Source organism: Apodemus sylvaticus, chromosome 1, assembly GCF_947179515.1.
Source record: "Apodemus sylvaticus chromosome 1, mApoSyl1.1, whole genome shotgun sequence".
Classification (NCBI taxonomy): domain Eukaryota; kingdom Metazoa; phylum Chordata; class Mammalia; order Rodentia; family Muridae; genus Apodemus; species Apodemus sylvaticus.
The window spans coordinates 132,743,247-132,756,562 of NC_067472.1; the positions used below are offsets into that span (position 1 = coordinate 132,743,247).

The window sequence follows — 13,316 nt, forward strand, 5'->3', positions numbered from 1 at the left end:
ATGGCGTGCTTATACTCTTGACCATGATGGGGATGCTTGTCTTTCAGGTCAGTACCTTCACAAAGGCTTGGAAACGCTTATCCTTGGTGTAGAGGTCTTTGAAGTAGTTGACAGACTGGTTGTGCTGTCCACAGAACTTGCCATATGTCTTCTTTAAGCGCTCTGCATTCTCACCCGAGAACTGCCCAAGAAAGGGAACAGGAGTTACACCACAAATCTGGGTATCATTCTTTAGAAAGTTTCCAGTCTTATTGTTAAAACCAATAGTGCTTCCTTACACCCCTCTCCTCCCGCCCCACATGCACACACTCCGTCACAATGATTAAATGGCAGTTTGGTACTTTTAAGCACTGAGATTTCTCATGTAGGTTTCTTACTCACAGTGGTGAGGCAGAAGTAGAACTATGACCACAAGCCAAGTGCCCTAAAAGGTTGAGTCCAATCGTATTGTGCAGAACAAATGAGTACCACAGGTCTTAAGTTTTGGTCCTATCATCAACAATCTTACTAAGGGTGTGCACAAATACTAGGAACCACACAAGACAATGCAAGTCGAGATACCTAAGCAGTCCTGAAGGCAGAAAGAGACAGACTATGTTGGGGAAGATGGTTCTTCACTTGTAGGGCCTCACATTAGCTTACTTATTGAATAGGACTATTCAATCTGCATCTGCCAAATGCAAATATCTCACACGGAATGGCGTTTATTTGCATCATGCCTGTTTTTACAGACTCCCTTAAGGTAGAAGCCTATGTAATATTCAGTTGTACAGTTCTACCCCTGACATTTAATAGGCAGCAAATCCTTCCAGAATGACTGAATATACTAATAAAATTATCAAGTGAGGAATATGGACTGAAGGATACTAGAGAAGAGCAGGATTTCTAGTTCTCAGCCAAGCCTGGAATTCCAGTTCTTTGGGAGGTTGAGACAGCCTCAGAAGACAAGCAAACACGGGGCTGGGGGTACAGCTCAGTGGTGGGTGCTGACCTACCATGTATGAGAAGCCCTTGTTTCAATTCCTAGTACTGCCCCCAACCCAATTCAATTCTCGTTTGGCTGTTCCAGGAATTAAGCCTCTGAATCTGCATAGAAGCAGCAATTCAGTGAGGGCAAAAGATTTAGTCACATGTGTGTGATATTCTTATTTGTTTTTGTTTTTTTAATTTTCTATATTCTTTGTTTACATTTCAAATGCTTTCCCCTTTCCCAGTTCCCCCCCTCCCCATATGTCCCATAAGCCCTCTTCTCTCCACCCATTCCCCAATCACCCCCTCCCATTTCTCTGTCCTGGTACTCTTCTACTATGCTGGATCAAGCCTTGGATATTCTTATTTGTTAATGTGTACTAGCAGCATTTCCTTTTCCAAAAACATCTTAAAAATAAACATCAAAGGCTGCCTATGATATACATTGAAAAACAAAGCAATACTTTTTTGCTGAGTTTCTTTGGAGTTGGACTGCAATGAAATCATATTATGAAAAAAGTAACACATTTTATAAAGTGTCTCAGATTGTGTGCTGATCAGCTGCTTAAACATCAGGTGGTCTGAGGACAGAGGAGGTCCTTTTCAGATGAGCCACAGGGAAAGTCGAAGACTTCTAACAAATATCCTTTTATTTCTGAAATAGTACTGTTTCTGATGATTGTATGGAGTTGAAGAAAAAAAAAAGCCTTTTACAATATTCTTCATTATGTATACATTTAATTTTCTAAAACATAGTATAAGCGGAGAAACCTTGCTTTCTTTATTTTATAGAAAAGGAGACTGAGGGTTTGATTAACTTAATTTGCTAAGTCTAAAAGAAAAGCAGGAGGGCTGAACTGTCCGAGCAGGGATCCAGAATTACCAAGCTTGTCTGCTACATGCCAGCAGGAGAAGAACCAAGACCTGCCCGCTGCTCACCTGACTGACAAGCACATCCCCTATCCTCTTGACGAGAAAGTTCTTTTCACTTTTATCCACCAGAGACTCCTTCTTCCGCTCCAGGATTCTCTGAAAGAACTGGCTGTGGATACTGATCAGTTCATCCAAGCAGGGGAACAGCTTTTCCACCATCTGCTGCTCAAAGAGCAGATCTGTCATCATGCCCCGGCTGTACACGTCGCTCATGATCTTGAGTGTGCGGACGTGATGCAGTTCTGTTTGCATCAACTCTACAAAGAGAGATGAAGGGTCTTTCAGAGATCACCAGCTAAGCCAGTACGGTTAGCCTAGTGCCCGGCTGAAAGGCTGAAGCTGCTCTTCCGCTGAGCTGGCGTCTCACTGCTCTGCTGCTGAACTAACCTGACCTCATCTTCTGGTGAGAGGCCACTGAGTGCAGACAGCCTTTCATGGTTTCTAAGCAAGTCTTCATTAGACTCGGTCGCTCTCACTTACTGTGCTCCTGCTTCCTAGGAACGACTGCAACTCACCTTTCCAGTGTAGCTCAAGAACTGAGATGTGTTTTTAGAAATCAGCTCTTTTGGGGACTGCTGTGCAACCAAGCATATAATAAACTACTGACTGGATTGAGAGAGGAGCAGATGAACACAAGGACACAAGCTGTATCATGTCTCCTCACCTCAGTGCCTTTTTTTTTTTGTTGTTGTTTCTGTTTTTTGAGACAGGGTTTAGCCCTGGTTATCCTGGAACTCACTCTGTAGACCAGGCTGGCGTAGAACTCAGAAATCCACCCGCCTCTGCCTCCCAAGATTAATCTCTGCCACGCTGGGATTAAAGGCGTGGCCACCTCTGCCCAGCACCTCAGTGCTTTTAATGAAAGCCTTTATGAGGCTGCATATTTAAATTTTATTTTCCACAGCCCAACAATCACCAAACGTGCTGGACAGGGTAACTCCTTTTCAAGTTCTCTCTGTGCAATAGAGAACGGTTGTTCTGTCTCTCGCTAACCATCACTGGCATGCAAGCTGGGATAGTGTAGATCAAATACAGGCAAAGCAATGAAGCACCTCACCGTAAATCACTTCCTGCCGCTTGACCACATCCTTCTTCTGCTGTTTAAGGAACTTGCTGTCCACTGTCCGGCTCCATGACTCTGCTTCTAGCTGCTTAGAGTCGCTTTCAAAATCTCCCAACAGCTGTCCTTCATTCATTTCTGTACCTACTCCTCAAAATACATAAAAAAAAAAAAAAACAACCTCAGGATCTTGGGTTTCTGACCTCTAAAATTCTGGATTTTCCTATAAGTGATACATGAGTTCACAAGACAAATTCTCTGTATTAGTGTAGAAGATCCTCTAAGAGAATATACCCGATGCTAGACAGGGTCTTTATCAAGTTAGGAATGATAAACATCATGTAAATCAAACAAGACTCAAACAATTCCTTTGTGAGGTTGAAACTTGAAGTCCCGCTATCTTTACAAGCTGCAACATTTATCTGAGTAGGCTCACACTTGTACAGACACAGAACTGAATGTGTGCAGAGTCTAGAGGAAGAAACGCTTCGGCACTAGAGTGTGCCTACATCAGTATCAGTGTTCCTTCAATGGACAGTCAACAGCAGGACAGGTGCTGACTGCCAATGCACATGCTGTATGTGCTGCCTTACAGGTAACTGAGAGGCTCTTGGTGGGTGGGGGATGGCAGGCACTGGGATTTGCTAACAGTATGCTAGGATATACATGGAAACTTTACAGACATTTAGTAATAGGGGCCAAAGTTTCCTCTTACCCTCATCAGTAAGGGATTCTGTGGACTCATTGACCTTGCAGATTTTATTCAGTGAGTCTGTTGAATGAGACAGAAATTTCCAGGTGTTTGACATGTTCTCATCATTGCCAACTCTAAAGACAAAAAGAAAGAGACACTGTCAAGTAGGTTCTGATAAACTCTAGCACACATTCTTACATGAATCCCTAAAAAACTCTAAAGTGACAGTTAGCTGTAGGTTTTATAACTCAAGGCCAATTACTCAGGTTCAGACCAAAATGAAGAATTATTAAAAAGTTTAGAATCATTGCAAACCCAATCTTAGCCAAACTTTTGAGGCTTATAAAAAAGGTACACAGCAAGTTAAGTTTCTTTCCTTAAATCATGCATACATTATATAGAAAAAATTTAAAATTTATGAAAGGCACAGGAGAGATGACTCATGGGCCAAAAGCACGATCTGATTCCCAGCACCAGTATGGCAGCTGACAATCACTGGTGACTCACGATCCAGGGCATCCAATATCCTTTTCTAGGCTCCACAGGCACCAGACATGCACACGGAGCACAGACACGCTTATGGGCAAAAGATCCAGATAAGTAAAACACATTTATTTAAAAAAAAATATTGCACCAGGCAGTGGTGGGGCACGCCTTTAATCCCAGCACTTGGGAGGCAGAGGCAGGCAGATTTCTGAGTTCGAGGCCAGCCTGGCCTACAAAGTGAGTTCCAGGACAGCCAGGGCTACACAGAGAAACCCTGTCTCAAAAAACCAAAGCAAAAAACAAAACAAAACAAAACAAAACAAAAAAACCCAACAACAACAAAAGATAAATAAACAAAAAATATTGCATAATTACTTTTCCCCCTCTTTAAAAAAATTCCTTTCTTAAAAATTGGAGTGCTACTAAGCACTCCAGTGAATGATATTCTTCCGATCTTCTCACCTCAACTCAGTAGGTACCAAGTAAATGTTCTATGACATAACTTCAAGTGAAACACATTTGAACTTCACATTTTCTTTAGTACTCTGTTTTAAAGTCACTCAGTGCCAATGAATTTTGATAACATCACAACTTCGAAAAGGAGACTTTTAGAGATTATAAAAATAGAGGCAAAGAAGGTTGTTTGAAACATTAGCTAACACAGAGGTGTCACAATACAAACAAAAGCAGACTGCATCCAGTCTGAATCAGGAGACAGGGAAGAGTTGTCAAATACTACATTTCTGATGACTCATCCTTGATGCATGGGGGGGCACTTTACCCTAAATAGCAAACAGTATCACAATCTGCCCTTTGCTAATAACTTGACAGTCATGGCCTCAGCAATGTTTGAAGAGGCTGGAAATGAAACCCAATGCAAATGAGCAAGAAGGAATCTCTGAGAGCCCAGAATTTACCACTGTGATAAACTGACTTCAGAGGTAAGGGCAGAAAGCAGATTTAAAAAGTAGTACAACCAGGTTCATCTGAATACTACAAATGCGAGACATCTCAGGATAGATCCCCCTCCCCCTTCTCTTGTCAAATGAAGTGATTATTGAACTCTTTAACCCTGCTTACCCAGTGATGTTTTGTATGGAGACACTTTTAGAGAGGGAGACGCTCTGCTGGGACCGTCTGTTAGTAAACATTGGTGCAGAAGTGGCCTCATCAGCCAAGAGGACTGCAGACCTAGGACGCTCCTTGGGCTGTGACGCTGCAAGGGAAGAGAGGATATTGATTGAAGCATCACTTTTCTAAGCCCCAGACCCCTAGTGTTGACTTATCTCAAAGAAGCCACAAAGACAGACAATGTTTTAAGTACATTAACTCTGTGTAGCCTTGGCTGTCCTTGAACACACACACACACACACACACACACACACACACACACACACACACACACACACGAGAATTATAAATGATAAATTATAACTCAGGTCAGCCATCATGGAAAGGAGTATGAAGTCACAACAGACTAAAAATAGAATTCACATATGATCCAGCCATAACACTTATGCATGTATATCCAAAAGAATAAAGTAAGCCTGCTACAGAGATGCCTGCATGCCACTGTTTACCGCAGCACTATTCATAATAGTTAAGTCATGGAATTAGCTTAAAATGTCATTTGGGATAATGGAAAAAGAAAACGTGATATAATGGAGTTTTATGTTAACCAAAACCAATAATAAAATATTATTTGAAGGAAAAGGGCTGAGATTGAGGTTTATGTTTAGTAAGATAATTCTACAAAGATCATATTTACATTTTTACTCATACAAAATTAAAAAGGGGGGAGATGAAGGCAAAATGGGGGACAACTACAGATGGAGAAGGTGAAAACAAGAGGAAGGATGGAGATAAGAAACACTAATGGGGGACTGTTCTTAAAGTAATCTATATATAAGGAAATCGCATCATAAAACCCAATACTCTACAACATATTATTATCAACACAAATTATAAACAGTTATCTGTGAGGGTCAGAGGCAATCCACATAAAGGACCTTGCTTGTAAAAGATATTTGAAAAAGTTATTTTATCTGATGAGAAAGAAAACATGTTTCTGAAACAGTTGGTAATATCAGAGAAAAAAGTTTAAAGACTGTCCAAGGAAGCTGGATGACAGACTGAAGTGGGTGTCAGTCTAGTAGCTGTCTCCATACAAGGATGGATGAGAACCAGACTTAATATGGCTAAAGGGAATTCACTCTGTGGGTAGACAGACTGGCCAGGAACTATATAAGAGAAAGAAGGCACAAGGTAGTGCTTCCAGGCTTGAGGGGCATCAAAATCATTTGGAGAACCTATTAAAAGACATGCCACAGGGCTCTACCACAGTTGTCTGACTCACAGGTTTAGCTGGAGGTCTTAGAATCTGCACATTTATTGATTCTGCAGCTATATGCTGAAAGTACTGCTTTGGTTAATGTATCACACAGGTTCCCAGGAAGCCAACTCACAGATAAGTACCATTGTATTATTTATGGTAGTAGTTGGAAATAATTAAAACACAATGTATGCTCATAAAATATATCATGAAACAACAGCTTGCAATAACTCTGAAAATGACAGTGAATAATATAAAAGTGTAAGTCATCATTAAATGTACAATGTCATAATTTAATGTATCAATGTACAAATCAACAGATTTTTTCAAAGCTATACATGACTATAGATATCGCAGATCAGGCCCTGCATCAAATATATTACACAGAAATAAGAGAATGGGGAATGAATGAAAAAATACTGACAATCTAAAGGGAAATCTTATACAAGATGGTAAAAGCTAGGTTTTGGTTTGTTTTTAGATTTAATATGTATTCTGTATGCATGTGTACACACACGTGCCACAGAGTCCATGCAGACGCCAGAGAACAACCTGTAGGAGCTGGCTTTCTCCTCTATCATACGGTTCTCGCGACTGTTCTCACTTTACCAGGCCCAGAGGCAAACGCTTTTATTTTCCCAGCTCTTATCCAAGCCAAAATAGTGTTTTAAATTAAAAATTACGTGTGTGTGTGTGTGTGTGTGTGTGTGTGTGTGTGTGTGTGTGTGTGTGAGAGAGAGAGAGAGAGAGAGAGAGAGAGAGAGATATGACTTGTGGACGTTGGTTCAGTTCTGCAGTGCTGGTCTTAGGGACTGAGCTCAGCTAGTCAGGTACCATATGCCAGCAGGTATATGCCAGCAGATACCTTTACCGCCTGAGCCACTTTCCTAGTCCCCCATACAGTTTTTTAAAAAGTGTGAATGACAGAATATAATTCATCCTGGGAAAGAAAACAACAAAAAGAAGCATTTCTATAATTTCATGGGCTATATTAAGTTTAACCAGTAAGAGCTCATTTGAAGGACTTGATGGTGTAATGCAAATTGGTGGTCACTGAATGTGGCAGGATAAACTAGTGGCCTAATACACTGCAAAGTAGGTACAGGATCTTGCTAGGTAGCTTAGACTAGCCTCAACAAATCAGAATGACAAGCAGTCGGGCTGGAGAGATGGCTCAGGGGTTAAGAGCACTGACTGCTCTTCCGAAGGTCCTGAATCCAATCCCAGCAGCCACATGGTGGCTCGCAACTATCTGTAATGAGATCAGACGCCTTCTTCTGGAGTGTCTGAAGACAGCTACAGTGTGCTTATATATAATAAATAAATAAATCTTTAAGAATTACAAGCAATCAAAAGCATCCAGACTGGAACAAACCATCTGAGTAGTACACTTCTGAGGTGTGCTGAGTTACTTACACTTGTTTCTCATGATGACCGTGGGCAGCGACGATGTATCGTGTGCTTGGAGGCTCCCTTTTGGCTGCTAAAGAGAAAAGAAGGTAAAGAGATGCAGATCATACTGAAAACTCACCCTCCATCAAGTCTCCAGAAGCCTGGAGTAAAAAGAGAACACGGTGCAGGGCCCTGGCCAGCCCCGCTTGCCATCCTTTGGGCTCAGCAAGCACTACAGGTAAGTGGTTAGGTGTGTCCCCAGCCCCATCCCAGAAATGGTTTTTGGTCATCTGTGTAGGCAAAGCATTCTTCCATTTCCAGATGATCTAAGTACTCTCTCTTTGCTACAGATACCAAAGCTGTCCGTAGAACCTTTCCTGGCTTGTAAAAATTACCTTTCCCTATCTCCACTGTATTATCATTTACTAAAGAGAATCATCTGTGTCCTGTTCATTTGTTTCTTTGATGACTAGCATTTATAAAGTCTTACATTCTTAGGTAGAATGCTAATTTTAGTTCAATTTTGTGAGAGCATGCACAAACATACTTTGACAAATTACAAACTGAAGCATTTATTATGAAACAAATCACTAAGAGGAAACAGGTCACTTCCAACTGAAAATGAATGTTTCCATATTGATTATAATGATATACAAAAGAGATGCCATTTTCTGTGCCACTGCTCTACAGAACCCCATGCATGCACAGTTTATCAGATAGTGAACCCCACAGACTGGGTGCTTGGACAGATGCTGAGTGACCGAAGCAGTAGGGAGATGCTAGAACGAGTGGGCATCTGGGATGCATTTCCCATTTCAACAGCAGCCACTGAGCACCCACTGACTGTTCTTTGCCATCCAGTCTTTCCAATTTTAAGATTCTGTCACATACTGGACATGATTCTAGGTACTCAGTCTACTGTACTAATCCATCAAAGATTCCTGCCGACCTGCTTATGTTCTAGTGGGGGTAAGGTACAAATTATTAAAAAAAAAAAAGAAAAAAAATATGGTCCCAGAAGATTCTACACACCATGGAAAAATGCAAAGAGAGCAGGATGAGGGGAGCTAGAGGAGCTGGGGGTCGGAGCAGCTTCCAGTTTTGGGGGGAGGAAAGAAAATTTGAATTGGTATACTTTTTAAGTCTTTGCATAAACTGAGATCTGAGGATGACTAGTATCATTTGGGAACCCCTCAGAAAAGTGAACTGCTCAGTCCACCCCAGAATTGGAGATCCTTTTGGGAGAGGGCTTATAGCAGTAGATTTCTTTGAGTAAGATCTTGAGATGCAGATAAACACTTAAGAGCGAGGCCACTGCACTAAATATTGTGATTACTGGTGGGCATCCATGCAGACATACCTGGAAAGTCTCTGAGGAAGAAATACGTTATGTATGGCTGACAACAGTGACAGTCACCTAGGCTAACGAAAAGGCATGCTTTCACGCTCATTTGGCACCAATACTGGTACTACCTATTCTTGCATTATATCATTTCTGCTATCTATCATGTGCCCTGAAGCAAAGACCAAAGAAAAGATCCCCTCCCCATCACTGCTGATTTCCACCTGTTGCCCTCATGCTTCTAGATGTGGAAGCTAGGGATTCCAGAAGCACAGGATGTTTGCAGAGCTAGTTAAGACAATCAAACAGAAACACAGAGAAATGTTTAACATATGAAAGTTCTAAATATCATTCATTTTATTTAAAAATTCTTTTGAGACAGGGTTTCACTGATAAATTGACTAACAACATCAAATCAAGGAAACCATCCTACCTCAGCCTCCCAAGTGCTGGGACTATAAGATTGGGTCTCTGGTTCAGCATTTTCTTTATTCAACATCTCAAATTTTTGAGTGTGTTAATCAAGAAGGTGACTGATCATTTTAATGAACAACTATGTTTGTTTTCAAAGTTGTCACCAAATGATTAAAACAAACAAAACCTACTACAATCCAAATTCTAACATGTGGGAACTTTGCTTTTTGTTTTCGAGACAGGGTTTCTCTAGGTAGCCTTGGCTGTCCTGAAACTCACTCTGTAGATCAGGCTGGCCTTGCACCTGGAAATCTGCCTGTCTCTGCCTCCCATGTGATGCGATTAAAAGTGTGCAGCACCACACCAGCTGATTTTGGTATTTTTTTTAAACCACTGGATTTTGAATATTCTAAAAGCTAGACATATCTTACCTTCATTTTGACCTTTGCACAGGAGGCTAGATTTTCTCTGCAGCCTTTGTGGACAAAGGCACCACAACCTGGAAAGGAAGCATAAGGAAGGTCACAACAAGAAAGCTAACAGGCCCTGGACTCTGATATTCCACTACTGCTGCAAGGAGGTGACAGGCTTACACTTACACACACACACACACACACACACACACACACACACACACACACACGGTACTAGTAACCAAATCACATTTTATAGTTCTTTACTAAGAAGCAGATGTATTTGTGATTAACCAAAAGAAGTCAGGAATTTATTAGACAGGACGCCTGAGAGGCTATTAAAAAACTTAAATGTCTTCCATCAAGATATTATGTTTACAGGGCCCAGAAAACCCTGAGCTGAACTAACCTGTAAGTCTCCTCTCTGAGGAGGAACCATGCAAGCATCTAAAGGAACAAAGCATCCAACAATCCTGCTGAGCTACGAGGCCTGTGAACCACAATGACCAGCACCGTATGATAATCCTAAGGGTACATTAGTAGCATGCAGACTGTAGCTGTAACCAACAGTTCACTACTTGGACTTAAGACCCACTCACCAAGATGGAAACATAGTCAATTACAGCTACTGAAGTCACGGATCTTGGGGGAGAATCTACAACCACCACTTTACTAAAACCAGCAAAATCCCTATGTTCTAAATATTTGTCTTTACACTCATAGATAAGTGTAGTCCTTACCCCTCATCAACGAAACTCTTCTTTGCAAGAGACAGAGTCCATTACAGAAAACTATAACCAATCAAAATACAGAGTTGTGGAGCTCATATCCAATGGATACATTTATAAAACAACTCCTACACCCAAGGCAAAGGAACATTGCCCAAGATGGGGTGAAAGATTCTAATAGTCTAAAGATCAGGGAATTTGCCATGAGATTGTATCTCCTAGGATGTCAGAAGATATACCCATAACAATCTCACCAACAGGATTTTCTAGGCATGTGCTGAACCAGGACAAAAACAATACACAGGCTAACATGAACAGGGAAAGACCATGGAGGATTCAACCCTGCACAGAAGTATAGGCAACTAAGGAATACGCTAAGGAATATTGACTGGTTAACCAATACCAAATGGTCGACCATGAAAACACACATACAAGTAACTGAGCAGGCTGCACTTACGTATTTAAGAGCACGCATCATGCAAGTACTTAGGCCATGAATTTGAAAAAGGAAGAGTATGTGAAAGAGTCAGGAGGTTGGAAAGCAAAGAAGGATATGAAATAATTATAATCTCAAAAGACAAAATAAATGATGAAAACCATTATGCTTAAATTATAAGAAAATTTATCAAGATGCTAAAAGGAGCTGTTAAAATTTTCAGGACAAGGATCGGAAGATTGGCCAGCTTACATCTCTCTTGAGGTCTCAAATATCCTGAGCTTTTGTACCAAACTTCCTGAGTGAGAAGCCATGAGAAACTACAACTCTCCCAAAGCACCCCTAGGAACCCTGACTCGGGAGACTTTGGGAGATTTTCTGAGACAAACCAGATTCAAATTTACCAATGACACATTTTATCTCAAAGTATTTTTAGTTTTCCATTCCCGTGGCCTACAAGGGCCACTGATGTAAAAACCGTGCACTCTGTGCCTCAGAAAGGTCATCAGCTCTTCCTGCTGCAATGAAGTCATAAAACCACATTGTGCCAAGAGGCCAGAGGCAAAGCACAAACAAGCAAAAGATCTGTCTTTGGGGACGGCTGAAGAGGCGTATGTCTCCTGGGAAAGGCTCACTCAGGGAACCAGACAGCATTTCACTAGGTACGGCTGCTTCAGGGAGTACCACAGACTGTGTTCTAGTCAACAGGTCAAGATGCTCTTGGACTCGGAGGCTCGGACTTATGGACTGTGGGGTAAGAGGAACTTGCTGCTATAAAGTAGGCTGCCAGATACCTGCTCCTGAAGGCCTTCCCCATTTCCTTGGTAGTAGTTGTTTCTGCAACATCTGCTTGGTTCATGGGTCTCTTCCTGAACACTAGCAGTCCCATGGCACTGGGATTTTGTGAGGTTTTTCTCCTGCTCTGGGGATCTTGTACTCTCTAGTGCAGTGCCTGGATCACGATTATTCAAATGTCTATGTATGTACAGACCCACAGCCCATTTGTCTAAGCCCCGATACAATCTTCATGACTACATTTGAAAGTTACTGTGTCAACTTATTAACATGTAAAAGAGAACAGGGCACATAGCAGGCAAACCAAATTTATGTCTAATTCTAGTTATCACCATGAGCCCAGAATAAGCTCCTCCTCCTCAAGCCTAGGTTTCCACATCTACAAAACAAAAAAACCCACATTCCTCATTTTAAGTCCTATGAAGATACGGCAACAGAGAAACTCATCATCTAAAACTGATACAACCATTTTGGAAAGTCATTTAACAACAACTAATGAGGTTCAGTATGTGCCAACTTTATGAATTAGCCCTGAGTCTAGTGCCTTGCCCAAGGATGCCCTGTGGCACTATCTGAGGCAAACTGAAAGTCACCCCATATCCTTGAAGTATGTAAGAAGGTACCACACATGAGCTAAATGCCACAATCTACATCTACGTGCTCAGTATTTCAAGTCTCTACAATAGCGCACTGGGGAGAATAAAGCAAACTGCAAAGCGAGATGCCAAACTGTAAACCAACTATTACTGTTACGTTTTGTTCATGAAGGAGCTATAAGCCACAGGATATATAAATGCTTATTTGGAGGGAAGAATCAATTTCCCTGGCACAGGGAAAATAAATTTCAACCATGAAGGTGTATTTCTTTAAAAATGAAGGATGAAGCACTGTGTCAAAATGGCACACACCTTACCTTCCTTCCTTTCTTTACAGTGGTCATGGAGGTCAAATCTAGAGCCTCATACAGTATAGGCAAGCACTCTACCACTGAACTGTATTTCTACATTTTAAGTTGGGGGTCCGCTGGGCAGTGGTGGCGCATGCCTTTAATTCCAGCACTTGGGAGGCAGAGGCAGGTGGATTCAAGGCCAGCCTGGTCTACAGAGTGAGTTCCAGGACAGCCAGGGCTGCACAGAGAAACCCTGTCTCCAAAAACCAAAAACCAAAAACCAAAAAGTTGGGGTCCAACAAGTTCCTACTGCTATTACATTGTCCATGTATAATATCTGTGTTAATAGCTTTTACATAAAACACCACTGTATCAAACTTTATTACCCTCCAAAGCCCCTTAGATTCCCTTATCCTTTGAAAACAGTAATTTA

At 41.4% G+C, this 13,316-nt stretch overlaps 1 protein-coding gene across 9 annotated transcripts in view; it reads right to left on the bottom strand.

Annotated features, from left to right (window-relative positions):
* Positions 1–13,316, bottom strand: part of Akap13 (A-kinase anchoring protein 13) — a 283,839-nt gene that overhangs the window by 25,179 nt on the left and 245,344 nt on the right. For 7 of the 9 annotated variants that reach the window (XM_052160563.1, XM_052160546.1, XM_052160555.1 and 4 more), the window contains 7 exons: positions 10,054–10,121; positions 7,891–7,957; positions 5,223–5,358; positions 3,678–3,790; positions 2,960–3,112; positions 1,909–2,159; positions 56–181 (listed from right to left, as the gene is read on the bottom strand). In XM_052160563.1, the coding sequence (XP_052016523.1) occupies positions 56–181; positions 1,909–2,159; positions 2,960–3,112; positions 3,678–3,790; positions 5,223–5,358; positions 7,891–7,957; positions 10,054–10,121 (914 nt within the window). The remainder of the gene's footprint in view (positions 1–55; positions 182–1,908; positions 2,160–2,959; positions 3,113–3,677; positions 3,791–5,222; positions 5,359–7,890; positions 7,958–10,053; positions 10,122–13,316) is intronic. The other 2 variants (XM_052160528.1, XM_052160521.1) reach the window with 2 other exon arrangements.